At 49.6% G+C, this 26,523-nt stretch overlaps 1 protein-coding gene across 6 annotated transcripts in view; it reads left to right on the forward strand.

Annotated features, from left to right (window-relative positions):
- The window catches only part of IQSEC3 (IQ motif and Sec7 domain ArfGEF 3), a 105,989-nt gene that overhangs the window by 54,349 nt on the left and 25,117 nt on the right, over positions 1–26,523 (forward strand). For all 6 annotated transcript variants that reach the window (XR_008390970.1, XM_037133949.2, XM_053661970.1 and 3 more), the window contains exons 3-5: positions 2,033–2,312; positions 13,547–14,670; positions 17,047–17,208. Coding sequence is in view for 5 of the 6 variants with exons in the window: in XM_037133949.2 (XP_036989844.2) it covers positions 2,033–2,312; positions 13,547–14,670; positions 17,047–17,208 (1,566 nt within the window). In the remaining variant the exon portion in view is untranslated. The remainder of the gene's footprint in view (positions 1–2,032; positions 2,313–13,546; positions 14,671–17,046; positions 17,209–26,523) is intronic.

Consider the following 26,523-nt stretch of genomic DNA (forward strand, 5'->3'; position numbering starts at 1 on the left):
AAGCATAGGAATACACAGTAGCAAGGTGCTTTAGGGAGCTGCAGGCTACTGGTTCCAGGGCAGGCCAATGACCTCTCCTTTATCGGGGGTGGGAGGCAGGCGAATGCTGACAGAACAGATTGTCCTTCACCCTACTCTTGGTTATTCTAAAATCAGGAGATGCCAAAGTTAGGTGGAAGCAACGGGAAGAGGTCCTGTGTCCAGTGTGATTGGGGGCATCTGAAATGGAGGCAAAGCCTTGGAAGAAGCTGAGGTTGCCTAGCTCTCTGATTAGGGCCCCCCCACTTCCCTGGGCCCCTGCTTCTCTTCTGTAAAAGAGGGGATCGGAAGCTTGAACTAGATGACCTGAGGGTCCCTTTTAGTCCTGACCACTATCATTGTCCACTGCAGAGGCCATTCTCTGGCCCTTGGCTTTTCTTCAATTCTGTCATCTGCAAATATTTACACAGCACTCATACTTTGCCCAGCGCTAAGTGGGAGAAGGAATCAAATTGAATACAGGCCCTGACCTCTGGGAGAGAACAGATACAGGAAAAAGGAGTTAATTGTTGATTGAACACTTACTCTGCCAGGCACTGTGCTAAACACCTTATCTATACTGACTCCCTTACTCCCTCCACCATAACCCAGGAAAGTAGGTACTAGGACCTCCACTTTAAAAATGAGAAAACCAGGACTCGGAGAAAAAGCAACTCGACCAGAGCCACACTGTGGCAAAGCTTGGGTTGGAACCCACATCGTGAGCAATGATGTTTCTCCTCCTCTGTGAAATAAACAGTCACTCTCTTAGTGCAGCTCCTAGTACTCCAGCAGATAGAGCAGGGAAAGCTGGCATCACCTAGGAAGGCTTCCTGGAGGAGGTGGGATAGCACTGAGCCTTGAGGGAAGGGCAGAACTTGGAAGCTGACTGGGCAAGTGAACTAATGTCCCAGGGCATGCTGGGGTATGGTGTGACTGCAGCAGGTAACTTCTTTAAAAAAAAAAAAGATTTTATTTGTTTTATTTTTAGCGAGAGGGAAAGGGAAGGAGAAAGATAGGGAGAGAAACATCAGTGTGTGGTTGCTTCTCATGTATCCCCAACTAGGGATCTGGCCTATGACCCAGGCATGTGCCCTGACCGGGAGTCAAACCAGTGACCCCTTGGTTTGCAGGCCAGTGCTCAGTTCACTGAGCAGCACCAGCCATGGAAGCAGGTGTCTTCTTATGGTGGTCAGGTAGGCAGCAGCTACAGCTGAGCCTGCTGGTGGCTTCACAGGAGAAAAGGAGGGGCCAGGGAGGAACAGACATTCCCCATACCAGCAAGGTGAGAACCCTCTTCTTCACAGACACAGCCTAAAAGAGCTGGTGTCCACCAGCCCCAGGGGAGCTTTATGCCTGAGCCAGGCCTATAAGCATCACACCATTCCCCAGACTTGTCTGGGCAAAAATAGAGCTCGTTCAGTGTGGGTTACTTCCCTCAGGCTACCTAAGCCAATGGCCAGAGAGCTAGCCCACTGATAATTATGATAGTTAACACTTACATGCAGCAATTACCATGAACTAGGCACTGTTTTAAGAATTTTAACTAAGTCTTTCACCCTATGAGGTAGATACTACTATTATGTCCATTTTACAGATGGGGGAAGCTGGTACAGTAAGGATAATTTACTTACTGTAGCTGGTGCAGTAGGGACTCTGCTCAGAGTCCCACAGCTAATAGGCAGAGCTCACATTTTATCTAACCTAGGCAATGTACTCTTAACCACTCCACTCGGCTCTACTGCTTCTAAGCAGGGGTCAATGACCTCTGGTTGTAGCTCCTTCTTCTGTCTGCATGGTTACCCTCCTTAAGTTTAGATCCTCCTCCTTGACTGGGGCTATTCCCTACCAAGATAGCTCCTCCTTAGAGGGGGCTGCAGGAGACACCTCTACCAGCCCCCACCAGTAGGAAGACCCATGGCTGCCAGGGTGCCCAGTTTCTCCCCCACCCCCACACCCACACGCACCCTGTCCCCCTGTCCCCCAACCGAGCACCGTTGCCTTTTGTTCACAGTGACGGCTCCTGCGCCCAGGCCAGTGGGGGCATGGAGGACTCCGTGGTGGCAGCGGCAGCGGTGGCAGCCAGCAGACCCAGTGCCCATGCCCTGAAGGCTCAAGCCCGGGAGCTGCAGGAGGAGGAGGAGCGGCCAGGGACAGGGGGTGCCTCCCCCAGCGCTGGCCCCCACCTCGAGGCCTCACCTGGCCAGCAGCAGCCTGCCCTGGTGACAGCGCTGTGCTCCCACGCCCCTGCTGCCTCTGATTACGAACTCTCCCTTGACCTAAAGAATAAACAGGTACACAGGGCCTCCAAGGGGGGTGGGAAGGGTGGTGAAGGGGCCATACCTTTGGGAACTGTCTAGGGTACCACAGATCTTCCACACTGGTGAGGTGAAGCCACTGGGCCCACCTCTGCTGTAGCCACAGCTCCTTTGCCATCAGTCCTTTCAAACTGAGCTAAGTAATATGCCCTTTCCCACAGCCCAGGACCCAATGCAACCAGTCTCTCACGGAAGGGTCACACCCTTGCAAGTCAGGCCCTTTGGCACTTCGCCCAGGGCTGTGTTAGTCTCTCCAAGTGCAGGAAGCCTAAAAGCATTAGGCAAATGACCCATTGTTCTCTGGGGAAGTCCCACCCACACTTGCTATTTAGATGAGGTAGCCCAGCTTACATGCTCACTCAAGGGGCAAGTTCCATATATGGGCACACACAGGCTCAAATGAGGTTCAAAGAGCATGGTCTCCTGAGAGACTGAGGATTCCCAAGATTAAGCCAGATTGGAGGAATTCCAAAGCTCCCCTTTTGGAGAACAAGTCCTATTGAGGGGCTTTAGGCCTCATCTTCTAATCTGTGAAGCAGGAGAAGAAAATGATCAGTCATGGGGGTCCCCACCCAACTCCTCCCAATGATAATGCCACAGTTTTTCTTGTTGGACAATGAAGATACCTGAAGGAAGATCTGTAAGTGTGTGTGTATGCGCATGCTTAGAGAAAGTTATCATGACTTCGTGTTGTTAAGAAAGAGCATTGAACTTGGAGTCATAGCTAGGCCATCCAATTCTTGTTCTTGTTCTAGTTAATTCTAGAATTAACTAGACTTCAGGAATGCCAGTTAAGCACTCTGGGCATCAGTTTCTGGTCAGCAAAACTGGGAATCTGACCTTGAATCATCTCCGAAGTCCTTTTTGCTCTGAAATGGGTAGATTCTGAAGAACCAATCTTTAGCCCAGTCACAAGGTGAGTCTTTGGAGTGGAAGCCAGTAGAAAGGTCACTAAGACTGAGTCAAGCCAAACCAACTTAATTTCTTTCTTTAGGCATCTACGCCAAGCTATTATCCTAGGTCAGGGGCCAGCTGTAGTTCGGGGTATAAAGAAGTTGACAAAATCTCTTATGATATCTATGTAGGCATGATAGAAAGTAGATTAGATCATAGTATAGTCAGGTGGATTGTTCTCAAACAGAATTCTCAAAAACATTTATTTTTCCAGCAGTGCCAATTCCCGTGTGAGTGGGGCGCTATACTTGGTCTTGCACAGTTCAATCATTTGTAACAAGGTACCGCTTTCCAATGACACTGCTAATAGGGGACAGCTAATACCTTGATGGTAGAATCCAAGATTTTAAAAATATCTCATCAGGATAGAAAAATGGTTTAAATGAAATAAACCAGATGAAATAGGGAAAAAGCTAAAGTTCTGCTCCTTGCTTTGAAAAGCCCATGGCACTAGTATAGGATGAGCAGGCTCAGTCCTGAGAGAAGGGCCTTAGGACCTGTCCGTTCACTGTAAGCTTAAGGTGAATCAACAGCTGGGGAAGCAGGAGCACGGCAGCTATCACAGAGGGGTGGGCAAGGCCCCAGAAAAAGGAGCAGCCAGCCAGAGCTCCACACTGGTCAGGGCCTGTCTGGAGTCTGTATTTGGTTCTGGGGACTTCACTTAAGGGGGAATATGAGAATCCTGAGGTTCTCATAAGAAGGAGAATAGGATTGGATGGGGTCATATGGAGAAACTGTAGACATGAAAACTAGCTTTAAATATGGAAGTGCTGGCATGTGATAAAGGCATTAGGTGTATTTTCTATCATTCCAGGCAAAATAGTGCTACTACTGTATAGAAGCTATAGGAAAGGAAGCTTTTAGTTTATTAACAGTTAGAGCTGTTACACATAAAGCATGTCTAACTTGGGAGGTAGTAAGTTCTGTGCTCCTGGAAATGCTCATGCAAGGACAGTTGGCCAGGAAGAGAGAGTCCTCTCAATTCCCCATGACTTTGCTCCTTGGGGACAGAGAGTACCTCTTATTTATCTTTTGTTCACCTCCCCCCAGCATCTAGCAGAGTGTCTTGGACATAGTAAGAGCTCACTGAGTATTTTTGAATAACTGTAATATGCAAAGTCACAGGGGAGTAGAGTATGAAAAGAAAAGAAGCATGGTCCTTACCTGCATCTCAAAGAGATTACAGTTCAATTTAAGGACTATCTAGTTAGTAACAGCCAAGATGACACAGACTTTGGCTTGGGCAGGAGAACGACTTTAGTTCTGATGACTAGGTGGGATATGGAGAGCTGTCCGGCTGCCAATTAGTACCATGGACCTTTTATATAGTGGATATGTTTCTAATAGATGGGTTTGCATGTAAGGCCAGGAGGAGTGGGACAGGAGAAATGAGAGTTAGTAGAGGTGATGGGGTCCTCACACTAGGTGGACCTAATCCTGGAAAGGAGCTCACTTCCTGGCTCAAGTACTTCTCTGGGCCAAGCCTACACTGGGGGTAGGGGAAGGGGCAAATGGGATTGAGGGGCTGGATAGAACACAGTGATTGAAAACATGACACACATTTACTAGAGACTGAGCTCTGTTCTTCTCTCTTCTGCAAATGGACTGTGTGACATTGGGCAAGTTGCTTAACTTCTCTGGGCCTCATTGCCTCATACTTCTTTGAGGTTTTGTACCTGCCATTACCATTGACTCCACTGCTGATATTCCTACTCCCTCCACACTCCTGCACTTGGCCTCCATCACTCTTTCTCTTGCTTTGGGACTCACTTTCAGCACTCCTTCCTCCCCCAGGCAGCCTTTCCTGACCTCCCAACACTGCTCTGGATGTCCCTTCTCAATGATTCATTTGTCCAGATCTTCCCTGTCATAGCTGTTTAGCTCTATATCATTATTTCCTGTTTACTTGACTCCCTCTTGGAGGCAGGGCCCATGACTTATATTCCCAGTGCTGGATACAGTGCCTGGCATGAAGAAGATGCTGGAAAGAGGAAAAGGAAAAAATAATAACTCAGTGATCTGAAGAAGGATAGGGATGAGCATGAAGCTTTCAACTAGGACTTGACTCTACTCTAGTTTTCTTTGAGATGTAGGATTTAGTATTCTGATCCTGCAATCTCTTCCAGTCACACAAATCCTGTAGCCCCTTGGGCTGGAGGGAATCTTGGACCATCATCATTTCCCCAGTCCACCAACCTGCCAGTCCTCTCCATCAGCCAGTCATTCTCTGCAGTTCCTCTCTCTCTCCTACATCTGCTCCATCCCCGTACCCCACTGATGCTACCTCTTAACTATTTCCAAATCCTGCTCTCTCCTGCCCCCTACCCCCACTCTAGGCCAGCCCACCATCATCTCTGGCCTATACCCCTGGGAAAATCCTCACAGATCTCCCTGCTTCAGGCTGTGCCTCTTCCAACCTAATCTCCACACAGCAGCTGGGTCTCCCTTGTAAAGAGCACATCTGATTAAAACACTCCTCTGCCATGAAAGCCTTCCATGACTCCTCAGATGTGTATGACAAACACTTCTCCGGGCTCTTCTATCGCTCATGTCCTGGCCCACTTGGGGTTCCTGCCTTTCCTATTTACCTTTCCCCAAATCTCCATGCCATCCTTTGCCTCTGGGCCTTCGCATATTTTATTTTCTTTACTGGGAATACTCCCCACCTGTCCCCCAGTCACCTTTGCGTGAGTGATCTCTCCTCATACTTCAGGCGTCAGCCCAGCTGTCCTTGAGTCTGGCTGTGTGCTTTGACTGAGTGCCTACTGCTGGCTCTGTGCTATCCAGTTGCTGTCCCACTCTGGGGGCAAGGACTCAGGGCTGTCACAAAGTTGAGCAGATTGTACATGGAACACCTCCAGGGGTGCTACTTGCTTCATAGTCTGTGTGAGGGGCCAACACTCTGGGCACTAGGTGCTGCCCTGCCCTTGTCAACCATTGTTTTACTGTACCCAGCACAGTCCCTGGTACCTAGGAAATGCTCATGACTGGAGGAATACATGAATGAATGAATGCATGAATGAATGAATGAATGAATGAAGCCCACCCCAGGATTCCCCACTTCCCCTGCCCCAGGTCTCCTCCCCCATAGCTGAAGAGCAAGCAGGTCCTACTGCACAGCTTCTCTCGTCCTCTGCTCCCTCGCTCACTTCGCCTCACTGTAATCCTTAGGGCTGCAACCTTGGGGGATATGCAGATCCATCTGGGGGGCCCTTTAGGAAAGTGGCTGTGACAAGGATATGGAGGGCATAGAAGTGACCTCCAAATGCATTCAGGCTCTCTGGAAAGATGCATCCTGACCCCTGCCAGTGTGGAGGAACAGCCCACTGGAGCCCATCTCAGATGCCCTTATTATATCCACAGCTCTCTGTGCCATCCAACAGGGGGCCATGGAGCCATTGTCAGTAGTGTCCAGGTCTGCTCCCCAAGTTAGGGTCCTGGGCAGAAGCCATGTTCTCCTGGACAGCAGCCCCTTCTCTAGTAGATCCCCCATACCCAAACCTCAAGGGATAGCCTCACCATGGGGCACCTCTCAAGAGCAGAAGTGGTAGCTATATTTCCAATTCTCTGGGCCTCAGTTTCCATATTTGTAAAACAAGGGATTGTATTGGATGTCTAAGGACATGTCTAAGGACCTTCTCGCTCTGAAGCTGAGAGCTCTCCTGTGGGCCTGGGGACCCAGGGATCCCCTCTGCTCAGTGGAACGGTTTTGCACAGCTGCTCTGTCTGGGGCCTGTGAGAGATCTGGGGACACAATAGTGCAAAAGACACAATCCCAGTGCTCAGGGATCCCACATTCCCACCATGGGTACTGACATGTAACCAGTAATAACTGGCATGAAGGGAATTATGTGTTGGGCACAGTACTGCGTGTTTTCCACACATTATTTCCTCAGGTCTGTACCATTTCCCAGTGAGCTAGGTACTATTACTCTCCCCACTTAAGAATGAGAAGACTACGGCTTAGTGATATAAAGTAACTTATCAGAGGATACATCCCAGGTATGGGGCACCTGAGCCCCATGCAGCCGAGGCTCGGAGAGTCTAGCATTTTAACAGAGCACCTGCCACTATCTTCTTTGTTACAGTGGAGGGTAGTTCCATGTAAGTGGCACCCAGGGCACTAGAGGAGCACCGAAGAGGACAACAGCCCAACCTGGGGTTCAAAGCAGGCTTTCCAGTGCAGCTCACTTGCAGGAAGTCTCTGTGACCTGGGAGTAGCTGAGGTATAGCACACCCCCCGCCAACCTGGCTTCCCAATGTTCCTCAGCACTGTGGCTGCCCAGCTAGCGGCTCCTCCTTCCCTACCCTGACTTGGCGGCCATCTCTTGGTAGCAACATGAAAAAGAGGGAGCATGGTCTAATTAACACTTAGAGGCTCATTAGAGAGACAGAGCCCTTGAGCTCCCCTCTACTGCTTCTTCTGACAGAAGCTAAGATATTGCTCTCCTGGGAGGACAGGAGGTCAAAATTACCCATGATTCATGGAGTTTAGAGAGAAGAGAGCAGAGCCGCTCCTTGGCCAGTGGGGCCAGAGGCCTCTTGCTCCCTGGGACTGTCCTCCCCTCCCACATCTATTACTCTCTGTCCTGGCCCTGGTTAAGAACAGGGTTAGGGTAGATGGAGTTGACCTGGAGCACTGTCAAGTCCCCAAGCACTATGTGAAGTGGGGCAGAGAGGATGGGGAGGGGGGAACGGGGAGGGGTAGGGATGGAGTGCAGCATTTGACACCAAGCCCAGATCCGGAAGAGAGCTTGGATTTTTCTTTCCCCTGAGACATAGGTGAGAATTCAGTTTAGTTCATATCTGCAAATATTTATTAAGCCCCCACCATGGTTCTGGTTCAGCTCTGGGCACCAGAGATGCAGAGGCAAATAATACTGTCCTGCTTGTAGGTACAGTCTGTAGGTGCAGAGAGAGAGCACTGAGGGCAGGAAGGAAGCAGTGGGGGCCACTGCAGGCTGGGGATGCAGCAGGCACAAGGCTGGAATAAATGAGAGATGGTTGCATTGAATGCACTGGAGCAAATGGAGAATATCCAACAACTGAATTCAAATACCACAGTGAGCAGTTGTTGCATGCCAGGTTCTACCATGGTGCTATACATGGATCAGAGTATGACTAAGGCATATCCAGAGGATGACAGAGGCCTTGAATAATGTATGCTCTGTTGAAGTCTGGGGGAGATAAGGGATTAGATAAATATCAGAGATTAGTGGGGGAAACAATATTCTCCACGGGGGCCTAAGGCAGGAGACCCTATCTCTTGGGGGAAGAAGCCTTCTCTCTGAGAAGGCTTCATAGATGAGGCACATTTCAGACAGGTCTTGGAGGAAGGAGGCAAGTTTTATCTGGAGGGAAGGGGACTGGAGTGGGATTTGAGGGTAGTGAGAACATTGCAGGCTGAGCAAATGCTCAGAGCAAGAGAGCCCAGCAGAGCTGAACTGCTGTGTTCATGGACTTTGTATAGTAGGGGCTGGAAAGCAGGCCAGATCAGGCTGCTCAGCTTCAAAATGTCAGGAGGAAGGACATAAACTTCTTTTGGGCCCTGGTCTCAACCAATGGAAAGCATGTGTTTACAGCTGTGTTTTGAGAGCATTGGTCAGGGTAATAGTGCGTAAGGTAGAGGGAGGCAGGGAAGCAATAAGGAGGTTGCCAGTATGGTCCAGGTGGGGAGTCAAAGAGGGTCCTTCACCTGTGGCAAGTGTGGTGGAAAGGTCAGGATGACTGCAAAAGATATTGAAGGGGGCGTGGCTATATAGGACTTAGAGACTGACATATGTGGGGGATGGGGCAAAGGAGGACCAAGGATAATGAAAAGTTTCCAGACCCGACAGCAATACAGCCACAGTGTTTTTAGGCAAATAAGGAAATCATTGAAAGGTGGTTTGGATGAGGCAGGGAAAGATGATGGCTTTTCATAGGTGGATTGGGGGATCCATGGGCTGTTGGAAATGCAGGGTCAAGGCTAAGAATGGAGATTTGGGAGTCATTTATAATCATCATTGTCATCAAACAGCTACCATTTATTGATCACCTACTATGTACCACATGCTATGTGAAATAACTTAAGCCTCACAACAAGCAACAGAGTCAACATGATTATTAGCCTTATTTAACAGATAAGAAAACTGAGAGACAGAGAAGTTAAGAAACGTGTCCAAAGTCAACCAGCAGGGAAGACACAGATCTGGGACTGGGTGTATTCCCTGTGGCTTGTTCTTCAACCCATTAAAGTAAAGTGAAGTTATGACAGTGTGGAGGAGGTCCTCAGACAAGAGGTGGAGAAATCAGCCTGCAGAACATCTTTAGAGTTGCCCCAAAGGCTCTGCCAGGGATAGTTTTCCTCTTAATTACTTGTTTATTAACTACCAGGGGCTGCTCTAATGACTTCTAACACATAAATCACAGAAAATGTCCAGAAGTACATAGAAAAATAATTCCAGAAAGTCCAGAAGTCCAGAAAAATAATTAAAATATGTCTGGAGAACAGAAGATAGCACATATATGATTTGTAACTAGCATGCTTAGGGATTTGGTGGTCAAAATGTAGAATTAAGGAGCTCTGTTAGGGAGACAGAAGTGCTGAGGACAGAGCTTCAGGTTGATAAAAATATGAAGAATTGCAAAAGAGAGAGAGGAGAAAGGTTGAAGATGGGCCATCAAATGTAGTGATTAAAGATTATAAGTGACCTTCCTGAGAGTCATTTTAGAAGACCGATGGGGGCAGGAGGCAGACTGCAAGGAGGTGGGCGTACAGGGTGGATTGGCAGTTTGGCATCTGCTCATGGAGTGAGGCAGAGGGTGCAGACTGGTCCTCCAAGAGGTTCAGTGGAGGTAGAAAGTGATTGGACTAATGCCCCAGAGCAGGGGAGCCAAGTGGAGCTGTGTTTTATTTAGCCTGGGAGATCCGGGAGAGTCTGTAGGCAGATGGAAAGGGATCAATGGAAGGGTGGGGATTGAAAACACAAGTAAAAGAGAAAGTAGAGGATGAAGTGAATTTATAAAGGAGTCAAGAGAGTAAGATAATCAGCTCTGGGAAAGGAAAGTTACATGTCAGACTGGGAAGGTTTTTTGGGTCACAAAGGTAACTTTGGAATTAATTCTTTAATTTATCCAGTAAATATTTATTAAAGGTCTACTATGTCCTGCCCGGGCACTCTCCAAGTACTGAGGATAAAGCAGTGAACATGGCAGGCAAAGTCTCTGCCTTCATGGGGCTTATAGTCTAGTGGAGGACTTGATGGAACAGATTTAAGAACTTAAAATCAGCTTTTCTTCTCTGGGTGGATGAAGCATGGACAGTGGCTGGTAGAAGTTTCCTAGGGTTATCTCAGCCAGCCTCTGACTCCAAGCAGGATGATGGACTATGAAAGGGGGATTGACCTCTTCACTGGTCTGGAAACATGTCAGGCAATGGGATTTCACACTTTCCCTTTTCCAATAGACCCTCATTACCTAAAAAGAATGCTCTAAGGTATAGGGTTTCCCTAAAAGTATGAATAGACCAGGTAGGAAAGTGGTGTGAATTCCTGTCCGGTGTCAGTTTCTCTTGGTGCTTGGGGAAGGGTAGGAGGGAGACAGAAATTGAGGAGAAGGGGGCCAAGTAAGTGGTCAGTCCCCCTCACTCTATACTTCCCCTTGGAGGACTTTCCTCCAAGGCCAAGCCAAGGCCAATCTGCATTCTAGGCCTCAGGAAACCTGCCAGAGTTTTCCAGGGAGAACAGCTGAGCTACAGTGCTCTCTCCCTTCTGGCATGATTTCTGCAAAAGCAGGAACAAAATGCTCGGAAAGCGGGTGTGTCTCTGGAGATCCTGAGTACATGAGGTCATACTTAGATAACTCAGTTGCCAGTAGGCAACTGTCCAATTGCTATGGTGGCAGAATTCTGACAGGGCTCCTGAGAATCCTGCCCCCTAGTGTACATATCATGCATAACAGCCCTCTCAAGTGTGGGCAGAACTAGAGAATAGGGGGAGAGATCACTGCCATGATTAGGTTACCAATCCATTGATGTCGACTTCACCTAATCAGGTGAATCCCTTAAAACAAGGAAGCATCAGAGAGACTCTCTTGTGTTGGCTTTGGAGAAGCAGACCACCCTGTTGTGAAGAGGGCCATGTGGCTGTGAACAGCAGGCAGCCTCTAGTAACTGAGGCCTCAGTCTTATGATCTCGAGGAACTGCCAACAACAGTGAGCTTGGAAGAGGACTCTGAGCTTTATGTGAGACTGACAGCTGGGTTGCAGCCTGGTGAGATCCCAAGGAGAGAAGCCTACTGGACTCTGCCAAGACTAATGACATACAGAACTGTGAGAAGAAAAATGGGTGTTGTTGTAAGCTGCTAAGTTTGTGGTAACTTGCTATGTAGCAATAGATAACATACACTTATATGACTTTTTTTAAGAGCACCTTGAATGTCCCGACAATATGAACATCATAAGGACAGGGAGCACTTCCTGCCTTCTGCTTACGGCCTTTTACCTTGTTAAATGCAAATACTTCTTTCTGGGAGGAGTCATATAGGAAGCCTGTTGGGCCATCCAAACCTTAATATGATGTTTTTGAAGTATCTTCAGAGAGGAGGTTGGGAGTGGGGGGAGAGCTAGCGCAATGCCGCTAGAATTGAGGATGAGTAAAGTCACTGAATGGTTAGACTAGGAGAGAATCCTGAAGACAGAATTGAGGGCATTTGTTTTGCCTGGGATTGTCCATGAGGATTGGGGTTGTATCTGTGATATCTCCTGGGGTAGGAGGGTACTTCTGCTGGTCCCCACAGGGAGGGGATTGCTGGGGGTGTGAGGAGGCAGTCACTCCAGCTGTAGTCTCTGCTGTGTTGAATCAAGTAGAAAGTGGGTAGAATTCCTCTTTCTATTGAGGAATGAAATACTGCCTTTATATCTATACCCCTCCCCACCCGCAGCCCTGGGGGAACACAGGGGGGGTGCTGCTGCTCTTGCCTTGGGTTGTGTATCTCAGCCCACCTACCCTGATATTTCATTCAGGAATGAACTGTGGAAGTGGGCATATGGGTGTGAATAGTACATAATTCAGGGCCCAGGAACACTGTCTCACTTTCCAAACTTCCCTAAGGACTGATTGGAGCCCACAAGGCTACCATTTGTCTACCCTCTAAACATAGTCCTTGTCCTTATTTAAAGTCGAAAATTTCAGGGAAGAGGCATGGTTGAATGTTATTGATCATTGACATCTCAGGAGGAACATCTTTCTAGTCCTGTCCTGAGAGATTCTGATAAGAGAGAAGTAAGAGCATAACCTAAAGGGTAGAAAAGACCATAGACAGGGGACAGAGCTGAGAAGAGGTAAGTAAAGAAAGGCCTTGAAGACAAATGGGCCCCTTGTCAGATATTTTCCTGCGTTCAGATCTACCTGGAGGATGCGGCATGCCCCCACCAGCCAGCCCCACCAAGTCCGGTGCTGGTTGCGCAGCTAGCGTTTTTTAGTACAGGGGCGACTCAAATTGTAAACCATGATAGCCTGGGGGGACTTCCACTCTTGAAACAGCCATCCATCAACCTTTTTGTTAAATTCACATTTATTGAGCACCTACGACGTGCCAGCCCTTGGTGGGGCACTGGGAACACAGAGATGATCAGACCCAAGTCCCAACCCATATGAAGCCCCAGGGAATGGCCCAATGCAGTGACATGAATGCTGAGAGGGAATGCAGGTGACCAGGACTAGCTTGTAATTTTTAGCATTTCCGTTTAATTTTTAAATTATTTTTGAATGTGCACAATAGTAGAAAGAATAGTGTAATAAACTGCCTTACAACCATCACCCAGCTCCAACAATTCTTATTAATATTGTTTCATCTAACACTTCGACTTTTTTAATGGAGCATTTTAATACAAACTCAAAATATTACGCATTTCACCCATACATACCTCCATAAGCATCTCTGATAGGAATATTTAAAATCACCACGAAACCAGCAACATCTTACTGCAATCTGCAACCCCTCTCTCCCCCACCCTGCAGCCTCAAAAAGCCCTGCAATCCATTCCTACAACCTACACTTCTAGGGGTCTTGACAAAGACCTGGTATTTCCTGCCATGACATGCTAGTTTTCAGATCTGAGCCCCTCCGTGCCCCCCAATTGTGCATTCTTGGATCCCTGCAAAGTTGAACCAGTTACACCCTGCCTTGAGGTACAGTCAGCAGCACCATCTTTTGGAAGGGCTGTAATGCCCCTTCCTTACCTGCGCTCTTTCTCCTCTCTGTCCTTGTTGCAGATTGAAATGCTAGAACACAAGTACGGGGGCCACCTGGTATCCCGGCGCGCTGCTTGCACCATCCAAACCGCCTTCCGCCAATACCAGCTCAGCAAGAACTTCGAGAAGATCCGCAACTCGCTCCTGGAGAGCCGCCTGCCACGTCGTATCTCCCTGCGCAAGGTTCGAGCGCCTACCGCGGAGAGCCTGGCAGCCGAGAAGTCACTCATGGAGGGCTACAGTCTCCTGGGGCTGCCGCTGGTGCGCTCGCCCTCCCTGCCGCCCACCTTCGTGGGCACGCTCACTGAGCTGGAGGACTCCTTCACCGAGCAGGTGCAGTCCCTGGCCAAGTCCATCGATGATGCCCTCAGCACCTGGAGCCTCAAAACCATGTGTTCCCTGCAGGAGAGTGGCTCTTACCAGATACACCAGGCCTTGCACGCAAGCACTGGGCCACCTGGCCTGGAGGCGGAAGTGCAGGAGCCGGACAGTGCTGGCCCAGGTCTCAGGGAAGAGGCAGCTGGCCTGTCCCAGGGCCACAGCAGCACCCTGATGATGGCTTTCCGGGATGTCACCGTGCAGATCGCCAACCAGAATATCTCTGTCTCCTCCTCTACTGCTCTGTCAGTGGCCAACTGTCTGGGCGCCCAGACTTCGCAGGCCCCAATAGAGTCCGTAGCCAGCCAAGCTGAGCTGGACCAGGCTGGTGGGCAGGAGACTTCAGTGGCCCCAGCTGCAGGCCAGGAAGATGCACCAGCTGAGATCATGTGCACAGGGGAGGGAGCCGATGAGGCCCTGCGCACCATCTCACCTGGGGCCAAGGATGTGGTGTTGGGGGAGACCGGGGCAGTGCAGGCAGAGAAGGAAGAAAAGGAGGAGGAGACAGGAAAGGAGGGAAAAGGGGCTGAGGCTGAGACTGAGGCCAGAGACAACTTGGAGAAGCTGAGCAGCAGCAGCACATCCACCAAGTCCGCCAAGTCGGGCTCAGAAGTCTCGGCCTTGGCCTCCAAGGAGGCCCTGCAGGCCATGATCCTGAGCCTGCCGCGCTACCACTGCGAGAACCCCGCCAGCTGCAAGTCGCCCACACTCTCCACAGACACCCTGCGCAAACGCCTCTACCGCATTGGCCTCAACCTCTTCAACATGTAAGTGAGCTCTGGCTCCAGAGCGACAATGCATCCTGGGACGGTCCTGGACATAGGAAACAAGGGGCAGGACATGCACTGACAGATTAGCAGGGTGCCAAGTGATTTAGCCCATCACCCCAGTGCCCTCCCAGGTGGTGTATGAGCCACGCCTTCTTGAGATACTTGTGTACAAATATAGATTTTTTTCTAAATCCTCACCCAAGGATGTTTTCATTAATCTTAGAGAGGGAGGGAAGAGAGAAATGGGGAGAAAGAGGGAGAAATATAGATGTGAGAGAGGAACATTGATTGGTTGCCTCCCCTAAGTGCCCAGACCAGGGATATAATCTGCAACCTAGGTATGTGCCCTGACCTGGGATCAAACCTGCAACCTTTTGGGGTATGGGACCACACTCCAACCAACTGAACCACCTGACTAGGGCTACAAATACAGATTTTAGTTATAATTGTTATTAATTTATTTTTTAAAAATAGGAACAAAATAACATTTCAAATCCTTGTTTTCACCACTATTACTGCTTCAGGTGAAGCTAGGTTTAGAAAAGTGAGAAAATATAAATGAACATGCAGTATTAGGTAAATAATAGCACAGGTAACATGAGGATTGAGCAGAAATCATTCTGGTAGGATATGAAGTTAGAGACACACAGCAATCCCGTGGGGTTGATGAAGAGCAGAAACAGACAATGGGCAAAGCAAAACATGAGGAAAGGTGAATGAAGGACTGGGTGGGGGAAAGAGAAGAGGCCCACTTTAACGAGTGCAGGTAGAGAGCAGAATGGGCATGACAAAGCGGGAGGAAGAGACAGGAAGAGAGTGTGAGGCAAGCAGAGGTGCACTACAAAGAGAACAAGGGAATGGAAGGAGAGAAATGAATGACTGTCAGAGTCCCCACCTGGACCTTTCCTTGCTACCCGAATGCATGCGGCTGGTGGCAAGAAGAGGGCTCACATGTGGAAGTTGCAAGCATATGAGGTTCTGGTCTCCACCCTCCACTCTCTTCCTGTATCACAACCCTCCTCATAGCCCTGAACCAGGAAGCACAATATTCCTCCTGCCCACACACACGTTGCTTATTGAGTGCTGGGCACTGTGGCCACAAAGGTAAGACACATAGCCTGGTTTCAAGAAGCATATATCTTAGGGAGAATAGTATTTGTACTCTTCCAACAATATTATAGATAGTGTTGTTATCCGATTTTATAGAAGGAAGTAGGCTCACACTAGGGAGGTGAGCTGTGCCCTAGCTGATAGGCAGCAGACAGGTGAGCCGGATCTGTCTGACTCCTGATCCATTGCTCTTTCTTTTGCATCAGGCTGCCCTCTGGTGAGCACAGCCCCCACCTGACACATTCATGGCGTCATCACTTGGGCACGCACACAGCTATTTGAATCCCTCAAGACAGTGGCTCTTACACTATCTATAGTGAAGGACTAGTTTGGGTTTGTACCTGATACATTGTGGGTCAATACTTGTGTAAAATACAATGAAAATGAACTGCTAGAAAAACAATCATATGCTTGGTTGTCCTGAAAATGTCAAAGTACTATAAAACAGCAGTTCCCAACGTTTTCGGCACCAGGGACTGGTTTTCTGGAGCACGGAAGGGGAGAGAATGGGCGGAGCTCAGGTGACCTTCACTTGCAGCCAGTTCCTAACAGCCTGGGGCCCTGGGGATGGGGACCCCTGTTATAAAAGGTTCAAAATGCTTATTCTCTGTTCTTTCACTTATCTTCTCCGGGGGCAGTAAGAAACAGTTTGGGGAGCAGCATGGATTTGCAGACCGCACAATGGGCACAATTGCCTTAAGACACAGCACCCACACCCATACCCACCTATAGAGACTGAGGCCTGGGAAAGTAAATGCTGCAGAACAGGATTCTTGTATCTTTACCATCCACAGGGAAGAAGGGCTGTGGGGGAGACCTCACCACTGCTTCCCAATCTCATCCTCTCCAGATTTCAGGGGGGCTATAGGCAACAAGACACAGATAGAAAAGACCTTGGGAACCTCTTGGCAAGCCTTGGGGACCTCAGGGTAAGATCCAGGGGGAGTGATACAAGAAGAGAGACAACATCTCTTCACCTGCTCTGGAATTTACTGTACTTGGCTAGACCTTCCTTTTCCCCCTTTCTGCCCCACACTGTCTTCATTCCTCTGTGGGGAGGTCAGGAGACTGCAACCCTGGTGAAAGGTGCTTGCAATGAGGAACCCCTCTGCAATGGGAGGAGTTCTGGCATTTCCTGAGAATTCTTTCCAAGGACCTCCTGGCACTGTTTATGGATTCCGTGGGCTGGAAGAACAGGAAAAAAAAATCATGGATGGCCTTGACTCACTCTCTACTCCTCCCCACCCCCATCCACACCCCCAGAAACCCCGACAAAGGCATCCAGTTCCTGATCTCTCGTGGCTTCATCCCTGACACCCCCATCGGAGTGGCCCATTTCCTGCTTCAGCGTAAAGGCCTCAGCCGGCAAATGATTGGAGAGTTCCTGGGCAACAGCAAGAAGCAGTTCAACCACGATGTGCTGGAGTGAGTGCCCCACTGATCTCCCGGTTCCTCTCCCGCCCCAAGCTCCCGGCCCTCCCTCCGTTCCCCCTCACCTTCCCAGGATAGCTGGAGAGTCAAGTCCTCAGCTGCAGAAAGACTCAAGGAAGAGAAGGGGGGCATCTGCAGTTTCCTCCATTTCCCAGAAATCCCCTCTCCGGTCCTAACAACTCTTTGCTTGGTCCCAGGACCCACAACTCCCATGGCCTTTAGTCCATCCGTGCATTCCGACCATCCCATTTCCCCTGGAAAGTCTGTTTTTCATTGAGCACAATGTGTGCACGGTGCCAGCAGCACAGAAATAGTCAAAGGAGACAGAAAGGCCACTCTCAGGGGCAAGAGAACGAGCCTGCAAGTGAAGAGAACTGTTCGTGCCGGGGCCATCTCCACCTGGGGGACAGGCTCCTCAGTCCACCCTGTCCCTGCCACCCGTCCAGTCCTCAGGGTCCCACAGGCATCTGCCTGTTCCCCACCCAGGATCGTTTTCATACCAGTGGAGGCAAATATGAGACCAAAAAATGAAGGGGTTAGACTGAGGGTTTAAAACAGGAAAATACCACAATGATACACTGACCACCCAAATCACAACAATCAAAGAAAGTTACTTTAAAGTCAAATAGATGGGAGGTAGAGTGGGGTACAAGGGCTAATGTGCCACTTTGTGGGTATGAACAGGCCAGAGCTGCAGGGCAGAGGTGTCATTACTTGGGGCTGAGCAGCAGGGCCTTGCAGTACCCCTCCCCTGGCAAAAAGAGGGTGAGGCTCCAGGAAGTGTGCTCCAATCCCCTGCTACTCCCCAGACGTTCCCTCTCTCTTCCACTTGATCCCTAAGCTCAGTTGTTCTTGAAGGTCATCATTCCGCAGGGAGTCACCCCCACTTCCCTCTCTCCTTTCTCCTTGGATACAGTCAGCAGAACTGTTTCCCCTGTGGTCCTAGGAGAGCCTGTCCTTTTTGTCCTGGCTCTTGGAGCAGCAAGGGCCTGCTACACAGGGGCAGAGGGCTCCCCATCAAGGGTTTGGAAGCATGGGAGTCACCCAGCCTAGCTGGCAAGGTTATCGATGTTCCTGGAGTGGAAGCTCAGAGGCCTGGGTCAGTTTCAGGAGCAGTCTTTGTGCCGTGTCTTCTGACAGGTCACTACCCTCTGGGCCTGCATTAACATGCCTGCAGAGTGAGGATGCTGGGTTATGAGGGGTGGACCAGTTGCCCTTTGGAATCCTTGTCACATTCCTAAACACACTGACTGAGTGCAGTCGAAGAGTGGGGGCTTGGATCCATCTGAGGGACCGTGGAATCCCTAGAACCCAGCTCTTGCCTCTAACTCTTGGTGGCTTTGGACAATTTGCTGTCCCCCTCAGATCCAATGGCTGAGATGCTCAGAGTGCCTCGCAAAGGAAAGGAAGCTGATGAAGGCAGGCATTTCCCTCTCACCCTCCTTTCTTCTCCCTCTGCCTCTGGCTCATTTTTCCCTTCACCACCGGCCCTGCTGACAGTGCCCTGAGAAATGACAGAAAGAAGAGAAAGATGGAGTTTTCCAGGCACCTTTCTTTCCCTGTTTTGTTTCCATTTGGTTCATCTCCCGGGCTTTTTCAATGGCGTTTGTCCCTTTTTCACTCTGTAGGAGAGTGAGTGGCTGTGTCATGCCCTATGGTTCTGTTCTTTCAGACTGCTCCACATTCCCCCAGGTGACTCTGCTTTGTCCCTGTGGTCTGAGGACAGAGGTGACTGTTTCACTGGCAGGCCCTGACTGTCTGCTCTATTCTCTTCTGCCTCCCTAGTCCCCACGTCACCTGGCCCTGGAATTTTAACCTGTCAGGCTCACATTGACCTAGAATGCTGGGAACACATGGTTTTTCTCCAGCCCAGGTCACACAGCCCAGCACAATGAAAACTAATTGCCATCTTCCCTGAGAGACCGGATGTGTGGGCTGGAGACAGACCCACCATGCAGCCTGTGCTGGCAGGGAATGGAGGCTGAGGACTGGTCTGGCAGCTGAGGCAGGCTCAGGCCTGGGATGAGGAGGCAGTGTGGTAAGTCAGAGAGATGGCCAGACCTCAGAGGAAGGGCCCACCTCTGCACCTGGCTCTGCTCCTAGCATGCTGTGTAGCTTATGGAGGCATTTGTCCTCTAGGCCTCAGTTTTCTTACCTGTAAAGCGAGAGGGTTGGGCTGTGTGATCTCAGAGGTCCCTCCAACCCCTGTGAATCTGTCATTTTCCCCATTGCTCATTGCATTTGCAGCCCACTGGCATTGTGCAGGATCACTTACCCTAAATGTGGAGGCTATGATTTGTCATCCTGCCGAAGCATCCATCAGGCTCCAGGGTAGTGCTGGGGCACCAGAACTTGTGGGAGAGCAGGGCAACCATTCATCATTCACTCAGTAAACACTGAGTGCCTACCTTGTACAGGAAATGGGGCTGAGCTGGTGGTCCTGTGGCAGGGGCAGGTTTGGAGGGGGGAATAGGAATGGCTCATGGCCTCAAGAGACTTATAGACCCAGGTGTCAACTGGAAAGAAGAATGGAGAAGCCTGGAAAGGGAGCCAGGGGAGCCAGCAAGCTCCAGATGACACTGTGGGTTTGAGCAAGGCCCAGGACAGGGCTGAGCTCTAGTTCTACCCCAGTGAATGCCTTGGCCCCTCATACTTTGTCCTGCAGCCACGCAAGCCCTGGGCTCTGAGGTCCCAGCCTGTTTGGCCTCTGCAAAAAGAAAGGAGCCCTCCTTCCCCAAGTCCACAGTTTGCTGACCACCCAGTTTGTCTCCAGTAAAGAGCCAGAAGAGCGAAGGTGGAGCAGCAGGAAGAGGCAGGCACTAGCATGGGAGCCAGGCACTGGGGGTTTGGCATTTCCCTGCTTCTCAAGCCAACTGTCCTGCTACCTTTCAAGACCCTCTGCCTATTTCTTACTCTCACCAGAGAAAACACATAATAAGAAAAGTCACCAGTGCCATTTTGCCCAGGCCTGAAAGGCTTCATTGGGATTCTACACAGCTCCCGTGCCCTTGCCTGGTGACATTCAGCAAGTTGCGTCAATTCTGTAGAAAGCTGTTTGCTGAGTAAAAGGATATAAATCACCCATTCCCCTGGAGACTGAGAGAACCCAAGCCACAGCACTCTCCAGAAAGCAGCTGGACAAGAAGGGGAGAGGCTGACAGCCTCTGGAAGGGGAAAGGATGGGACCCCTGAGACCCATCCTAACTCTTTTGCCTGTGGGGACAGGAAAAAGGGCTATCAGCATCTGCCTCAGCTCTGACCTATGTCTGAGCATCACAGAAGCAGTAACATTTGCCTCCAGAATCAGGCCCTCGGGGCTCATAGAAGCTGACCTCTCCATCCTTTTGCGTCCTACTTCCATAGAAGACACATTCCAAGGAAGAATGTGTTCAACCAGGCTTTATTCAAATAATAATAGATGGCATTCTGAGCTCAAAGAATTATGTCCACTAGTGTTTACCTGGAAAGGGCATTTTGATTTTTTAAAGAGAAACCAGCCTTACTTTCATTTGCCAAGTGGGAATAATATGAATTAGATCTTTTAAATGCATATAAAGTACTTAACTCAGCACCTGACACTTAGAAAGTTCTTTTTTAAAACGTTAGCTATTTCTATTATTATCTTTCCCACTTAAAAGCCCAAGGCATTAGATAGACACCTTCCCCCCAACACACACACACACACCCCACCCCCAACACAGGGAAAGCACAGACTCTCCAGGTTTGGTTTGAGACCAAGTCTACTGCTCAGACAGCAAGAATTTGTGGGCTTCTGGGGGAAGGGAGGGAGCTCATTTGGGGACCAGGCTGGACTCTGGGGAAGTCCTCCCATTGCTGAGGAGAGAAGGGCAGTGGCTGGCCCAGCAGCAGGATCTAGACAGCAGCTGGAATTAGGACCTTGTAGGCCTGAGAGCTTCTCCCTCAGTTTTCACATGACTGGGAGATTTGGCTCTGCTCTATTTCCTTTCTATTCGCTTCAGTGGGATTGAAGGCCGGTGAATGAGGTCTGTGCCATGGTGGCAGTGAGAAGTCTCCTTCCTGTCCCAAGTGGTCTCCCCCATTGTGGATCTCACATACAGAGGGCACTGGTATCTGTGATTTCCGCAGAAATGCACAAAGGGCAGCTTTTGGTGTGTGCTGCCAGAAGGAAATTTCCCGAGTGTTCCTTTTCTCTGTGTCTAATTCATTCTTTGTTAGAGATTACAGTTTGACATTTTAGTCAGATTTCATTTTCATAGAAATGTGTTGGCCAGCATGTAACAGATTTGTTCTTTTTAGGGGACATTCAGAAATGAAGACAGATTGTCTGGCAAACTCAACAGGCTGGAGGGCTCTGGCCTTTCATCACTAGGAAGACATTATTTGAGAACATCCTGCCCATAGTGCCATGTGGGGCCTCAGAATGGTTACCTTGTTCCTGAGGAATTCCATGAGGAAGACGCGAGTCTGAGGGCCCTGGCATGTCTGGGGGAGGGTGCAGAGAGGTCTGAGGCAGAAAGGGATAGAGACTTGGGGTTATTTCCACTGCTCTGAAAACCAGACCCTGCCACCACCCAGAGGAGTGAATGGAAGGAGGGGGTCTCTTCTAAAAGTGATGTTTTGGGGTTTATAGCCTTGACCTCCTACCTCTCCAGTGCTCTTCCCCCAACCCCAACTCACCCATCCACCTACCCCCCTCACCTACTACCCCCCCACACACAAATACACACACACAACACATAGATGAAAGAATCCCCTTCCCCTTAACAGTAAAAAGTCATGAGCATTTAAGAGCCATTTACTCCTGTGGAGGTCTTGGGACCTCAAATGTGGGGTGAGTAAGTCCAGAGTTGAGACTCCCTTTGGCTTGGTCACGTTATCATACAAACTGGGCTTTTCCCCCAAATGAACATACCTACCGCCCAATTCCTTCCTGGTCACTCAGGCCCTAGTCCTGGAGGGGTCTCTCTCAAGCCCCGTGTGATATTCAGGTGTGGCTGAAACTGGCCACTCTTAGAAGTGGGACTTAAGAAGGGGTTTCATGGGAGTTCCCCTCTCCTAGGGGTTTTTACGGTGACTGTCGATGAGTGAGCAGGCCTTGAGAAACAACATATATAATATCAAGCATTTGCTGTGTCAGCAGACACTGTTCCAAGGCCCATAATATGCAAAACCTCATTTCATCTTCGCAGCAACTGAGGCGAATACTGTAAAACTGTGCCAAGCGAAGGAACTGAGGAACAGAGGTTAGGTGGCTTGTCCACATTCACATAGCTAATCAATGGCTGAGACCTGAAGCCAGGCAGAATGTTCTGTAAGTTGAGCTCTTAGGCCAACATCGTCCTACATCCGTACTTGATCCCCAGAGAAGTGCAGACTTCATGCCTTTATAGCTCCTGTCAGTGTGAATCATGCTGCTGGAAGACCCCTTGGATGTTCAGCTAGTCCAGCCCTCTCATTTTCCCAGGTAGAGACCAAGGCTCAGAGAGAAGAAAGGACAGTCCCCTGGCCAGTGGCAGAGAAATTGAATGGAATCAGGTACTATCCTTTGACTCACTTTTATTTGCTATGCTCTGACCCTTTCATCCAAGAAGAAGGCAGGCCCGGGAAACTGATCCAATAAATCTTATGAAGTCTGCGCCAGATTCAGTTTCCTCTCTCTGGTGTATGTATAGTTTAAAGGGTCAGTGGGCATGTCTAACAATGTGATTTTGGGCAGAGTTAACTGGTGGCGAGGGAAAGGGCCTTAATGCCTGTGCTGGAGGGAAGGAACTTCAAGTCCTCTTACTTACCTGGCATGTCAATTCAGACTTGGTTTCCAGATATGTAATGAAAACTATCATTTATTAAGCTCTGTTCTATGCTAGGAACTCTACATACATTATCTCCTTTAAAAGTCTGCCACCCGGCCCATGAGGTGTTATAGATATCAGCTCCATTCTACGGATGGGGAAAGTGGGGCACAGAGAGGCTAAGTGAATGAACAGCTGCATGATAGAAACCAGATTCAAACCCAAGGGCACCTGACACCAAAGGCCTGACATCTCATCTCACCCACTGTCACTCACAGAGCAGTGGTCCTCAGATGTGGCCCCAAACTGTGGCGGTGGCGGCAGCAGCAGCAGCAGCAGCAGCACCTGGAAACTTGATTGTGGCAACAATTCTTGGACCCCACCTCCCCCACTGCATCAGCAACTCTGGGGCTAGCACTTTGCATGTTAACAAGCCTGCCAGGCGATTTGGATGCCCACCCAAGTTTGAGGTTTGCTGGCAGTCAGGGATGCTGCCAGGCCCAGCAAAAGAAAAATCATCCAGGAACCCACACTGACCTCTAATGTGATTGGGTAGTTGAAGCTGAATTCTTTTGGTTCCTGAATCCTCAAGGTGTGACTGGCAGCCATCTCCCCTGAACCCCTTCAAACAAGATTTTTTTTGTCCTCATGTCATCACCAGAAATGCTGGCAGGTCTTCCTGCATCAGCTTCCTTCCACTCCATTTTCTCGGCCACTTTGCACTTTTCTGAAAAGCCCTGACCTTTGTTGGCCATGTTATGAGTTCCGACCAACAAAAATAACTCTCTGGTGAATGGGGATATTTTTCACTGAGTTGTATGAGCCAAGAACTGCAAAAATAAAACAAGGTTTTCTACATCCCATGGTACTGGGTGGTTTTGTTTTCCACCCTCCTCCTGACCTGAAGTCAGTTTCCACCCAAACCACAGGTCCCAGGTCTGCAGTGCACATACCTCCACCTGGTCTTGGCCTGCACACCAACTTCCAGATCTTTGTTTGCTCGCTCTTCCGGCCAATTAGAGATCCCTGCAGCCATCATTACCTAGTTTCAGCTCCCAACCAGTTTCTTTGTCTGCCAGACACTGTCTAACAGTCACAAGAAAGTCGAGATGATGAAATTCATTTTGATCTACCTACAATACCAAGTGATTCCACACACAGATCAGTGTTGAGCCATTTTTTCTCAGTTATCTCTCTACATACAGATGTAGGGAACATCTGTGTTGATGTTTCCCCCACCCTTGTGGGGTACTTGCTGCAGCTGCTGCAGATACCCAGATGCCCATAGGAAAGAGGGAGACCTGCACAGAAACCGCCTCACACCAATCTCAATGCACTAGCCCATCAGCGGCCCTTGCCAAGGCAGGTCCAGACAAGCTCAGGTGGAAGCCATCTAGTCAGTCCCAGTTTGCCTGAATCTCATCACTCACTTGCCTATGCAGCTGTGGGAAGAGGGAAGGATGTGCACTCCACACTGCCACGCTGCCTGCCATCTGGAATCTACAGGCCCATGTCCCTAGCAGCTCATCTAAGCATCAGGTCAGCTCCAGATGATTTTGCACAGCAAGGTGGTAGGCCTAGCCATCCTGGATCACCAGTCAGAGCTTCCAAAGGCACTGGCTGCTGGGTCCTTTCCCAGCCAACTACGTTGCCCAGGGTCTCACTCATTCACTCATCCTACAAATGTTTATTGGATTCATATATAAGGCAGGGAATGCAGAGATTCAGTGCACTGCCTCTTCCTGCAGGAGCAATAGCCTGGTGGGAAGATAGGCAGGGAACTGTTAAGACATGGGACATAAGTGCAGTGGTAGACAGAACACATGTCCAGCATTGGATGGGGTCAAGGAAGACTTCTGGAGAGACTGACAACTAATCAGAGACCTGCAAGGTCAGGGGTGGGGGGGCAGGAAGAAAGAACAGTGTGTGCAAAAGTGTGGAGGCAGGATAGTGAGCCAGCAGGAGGGGAGCCAGTGTGCCAAAGGGGCAGAAGAAGCTGGGAAGCTAGCAGGGCCTGGTTGTTTTGCTGAGGAACCCAGATTTTCTATATGGGAAGCTCTTGAAAAAAATATAATCAGAGGAGTGAGTGACAGGGCCAATGCTATCCTACAAGGGTTTTTCTGAAGATGATTTGGAGGCAGTGAAGCTGGTTAGGAGGCTATTGCAGTCATGTTGTAGAGAGAATGATGCCCTAAATTGTGGGGGCAACTTCTCCGTGAGTCCCCCCGATGCCATGGACATGCGTGAATGAATAAGAATATGGCCAAGACATGCTGAATCTGTTTGGGGAGGAGGAGTGGGCTGTGGCCAGTTTCTCAGGGGAGACAAAGGCCAGCAGTGGCCAGTTTCTCCGAGGAGAGAAAGGCCCCTAGCGCCCTCTTCCATAGCCTTTTATTGGGTTGTAATACACAGGAATACAGGGCAGCAAGGATCAAACAGTAGATAACATTTCAAAGATATCTGAGGGATTCAGTGTCTGAGTCAGTGTCTGTCAGGAAGAGAGTTGCAGAAACTTTGGGAGACATACTCATTTCCTCTCAGACCCTTATCATATGAATGAAAGCACTCTTAGCAGAGCAGATTTCACAGGTTTATCAGCAAGTCTTTGTGGTGCCAGATTTTCCCCCAGGACACGCTCTAGCAAGGCAAGGAGCTGCACCTCTCCCCAACAGGTATTCAGGCTTAAGGGGGTTAGAGCCAGGAAGCACTTCTCCCAGAGAACATGGGGACTCGGGCTTTGACAAAGCTGGGGGGCGAGAGTCCATTGCTCTTTGTTGCAGTTCCCCCAGGTCCTTCCATGAAGGCCTCCCAGGTGATCGAGTCTGTCTTAGGTTGCCCCCCCCGGCCCTGCTGTGAGGGGTCTTACCCATCAGTCATTGACTTCCGACCAAGCTCTGGGGGCAGGGAGAGGAAACTGAGGCAGCGTTTGCTACCAGAGACAAGCTTTGTCTCCTGTGGCTCACATTCCAGAGGTTGTCTCTCACCCTTAGCCATAAGGGGTAGAGATACAATTCCTAAAACTAGGCAGAGCGGTCTACTACACTAAATTTCAGCAGGGCCTCAGGGAGGGTAGGAGTCCATGGAGCCCAGAGGCATGGAGAAGCAGTGGGCCTGGAGACTAGACCCCAGAGGACAGCCTCCTGAGCCACTGCGATCTCAATGCACTCAGTCCCTGTACATGGTGTGTTTGTGTTTTGGGCCCAGGATAGGAATGTGTGAAAATTACACTAAATAAATGTCCATATATGTTCCATTTCTGAGGGGAGGAAGATGCTGGATTGGGGGACTTTAATCTGAAGAATTCCCCAAACCAGAAATCATCAAATATTTACTGAGAGCAAGTTAGAATATTAAATGCCAAGTAAAACATAAAGTGTATACAACCCGAGTTCTCTTCCGGATATGCTAGCACAACCTCTGGCCATGTGAATATTGCCCATGACTGACACTCAGACAAGAGCACCTGGACACATTCCACAGGCTGGACTCAGAAGTGGGCTGATTAAGTTCCAGTCCAATGCACAGAGTTGAGTTTACA

Source organism: Artibeus jamaicensis, unplaced genomic scaffold, assembly GCF_021234435.1.
Source record: "Artibeus jamaicensis isolate MK-2021 breed Jamaican fruit bat unplaced genomic scaffold, CSHL_Jam_final contig_1028, whole genome shotgun sequence".
Classification (NCBI taxonomy): Eukaryota; Metazoa; Chordata; class Mammalia; order Chiroptera; family Phyllostomidae; genus Artibeus; species Artibeus jamaicensis.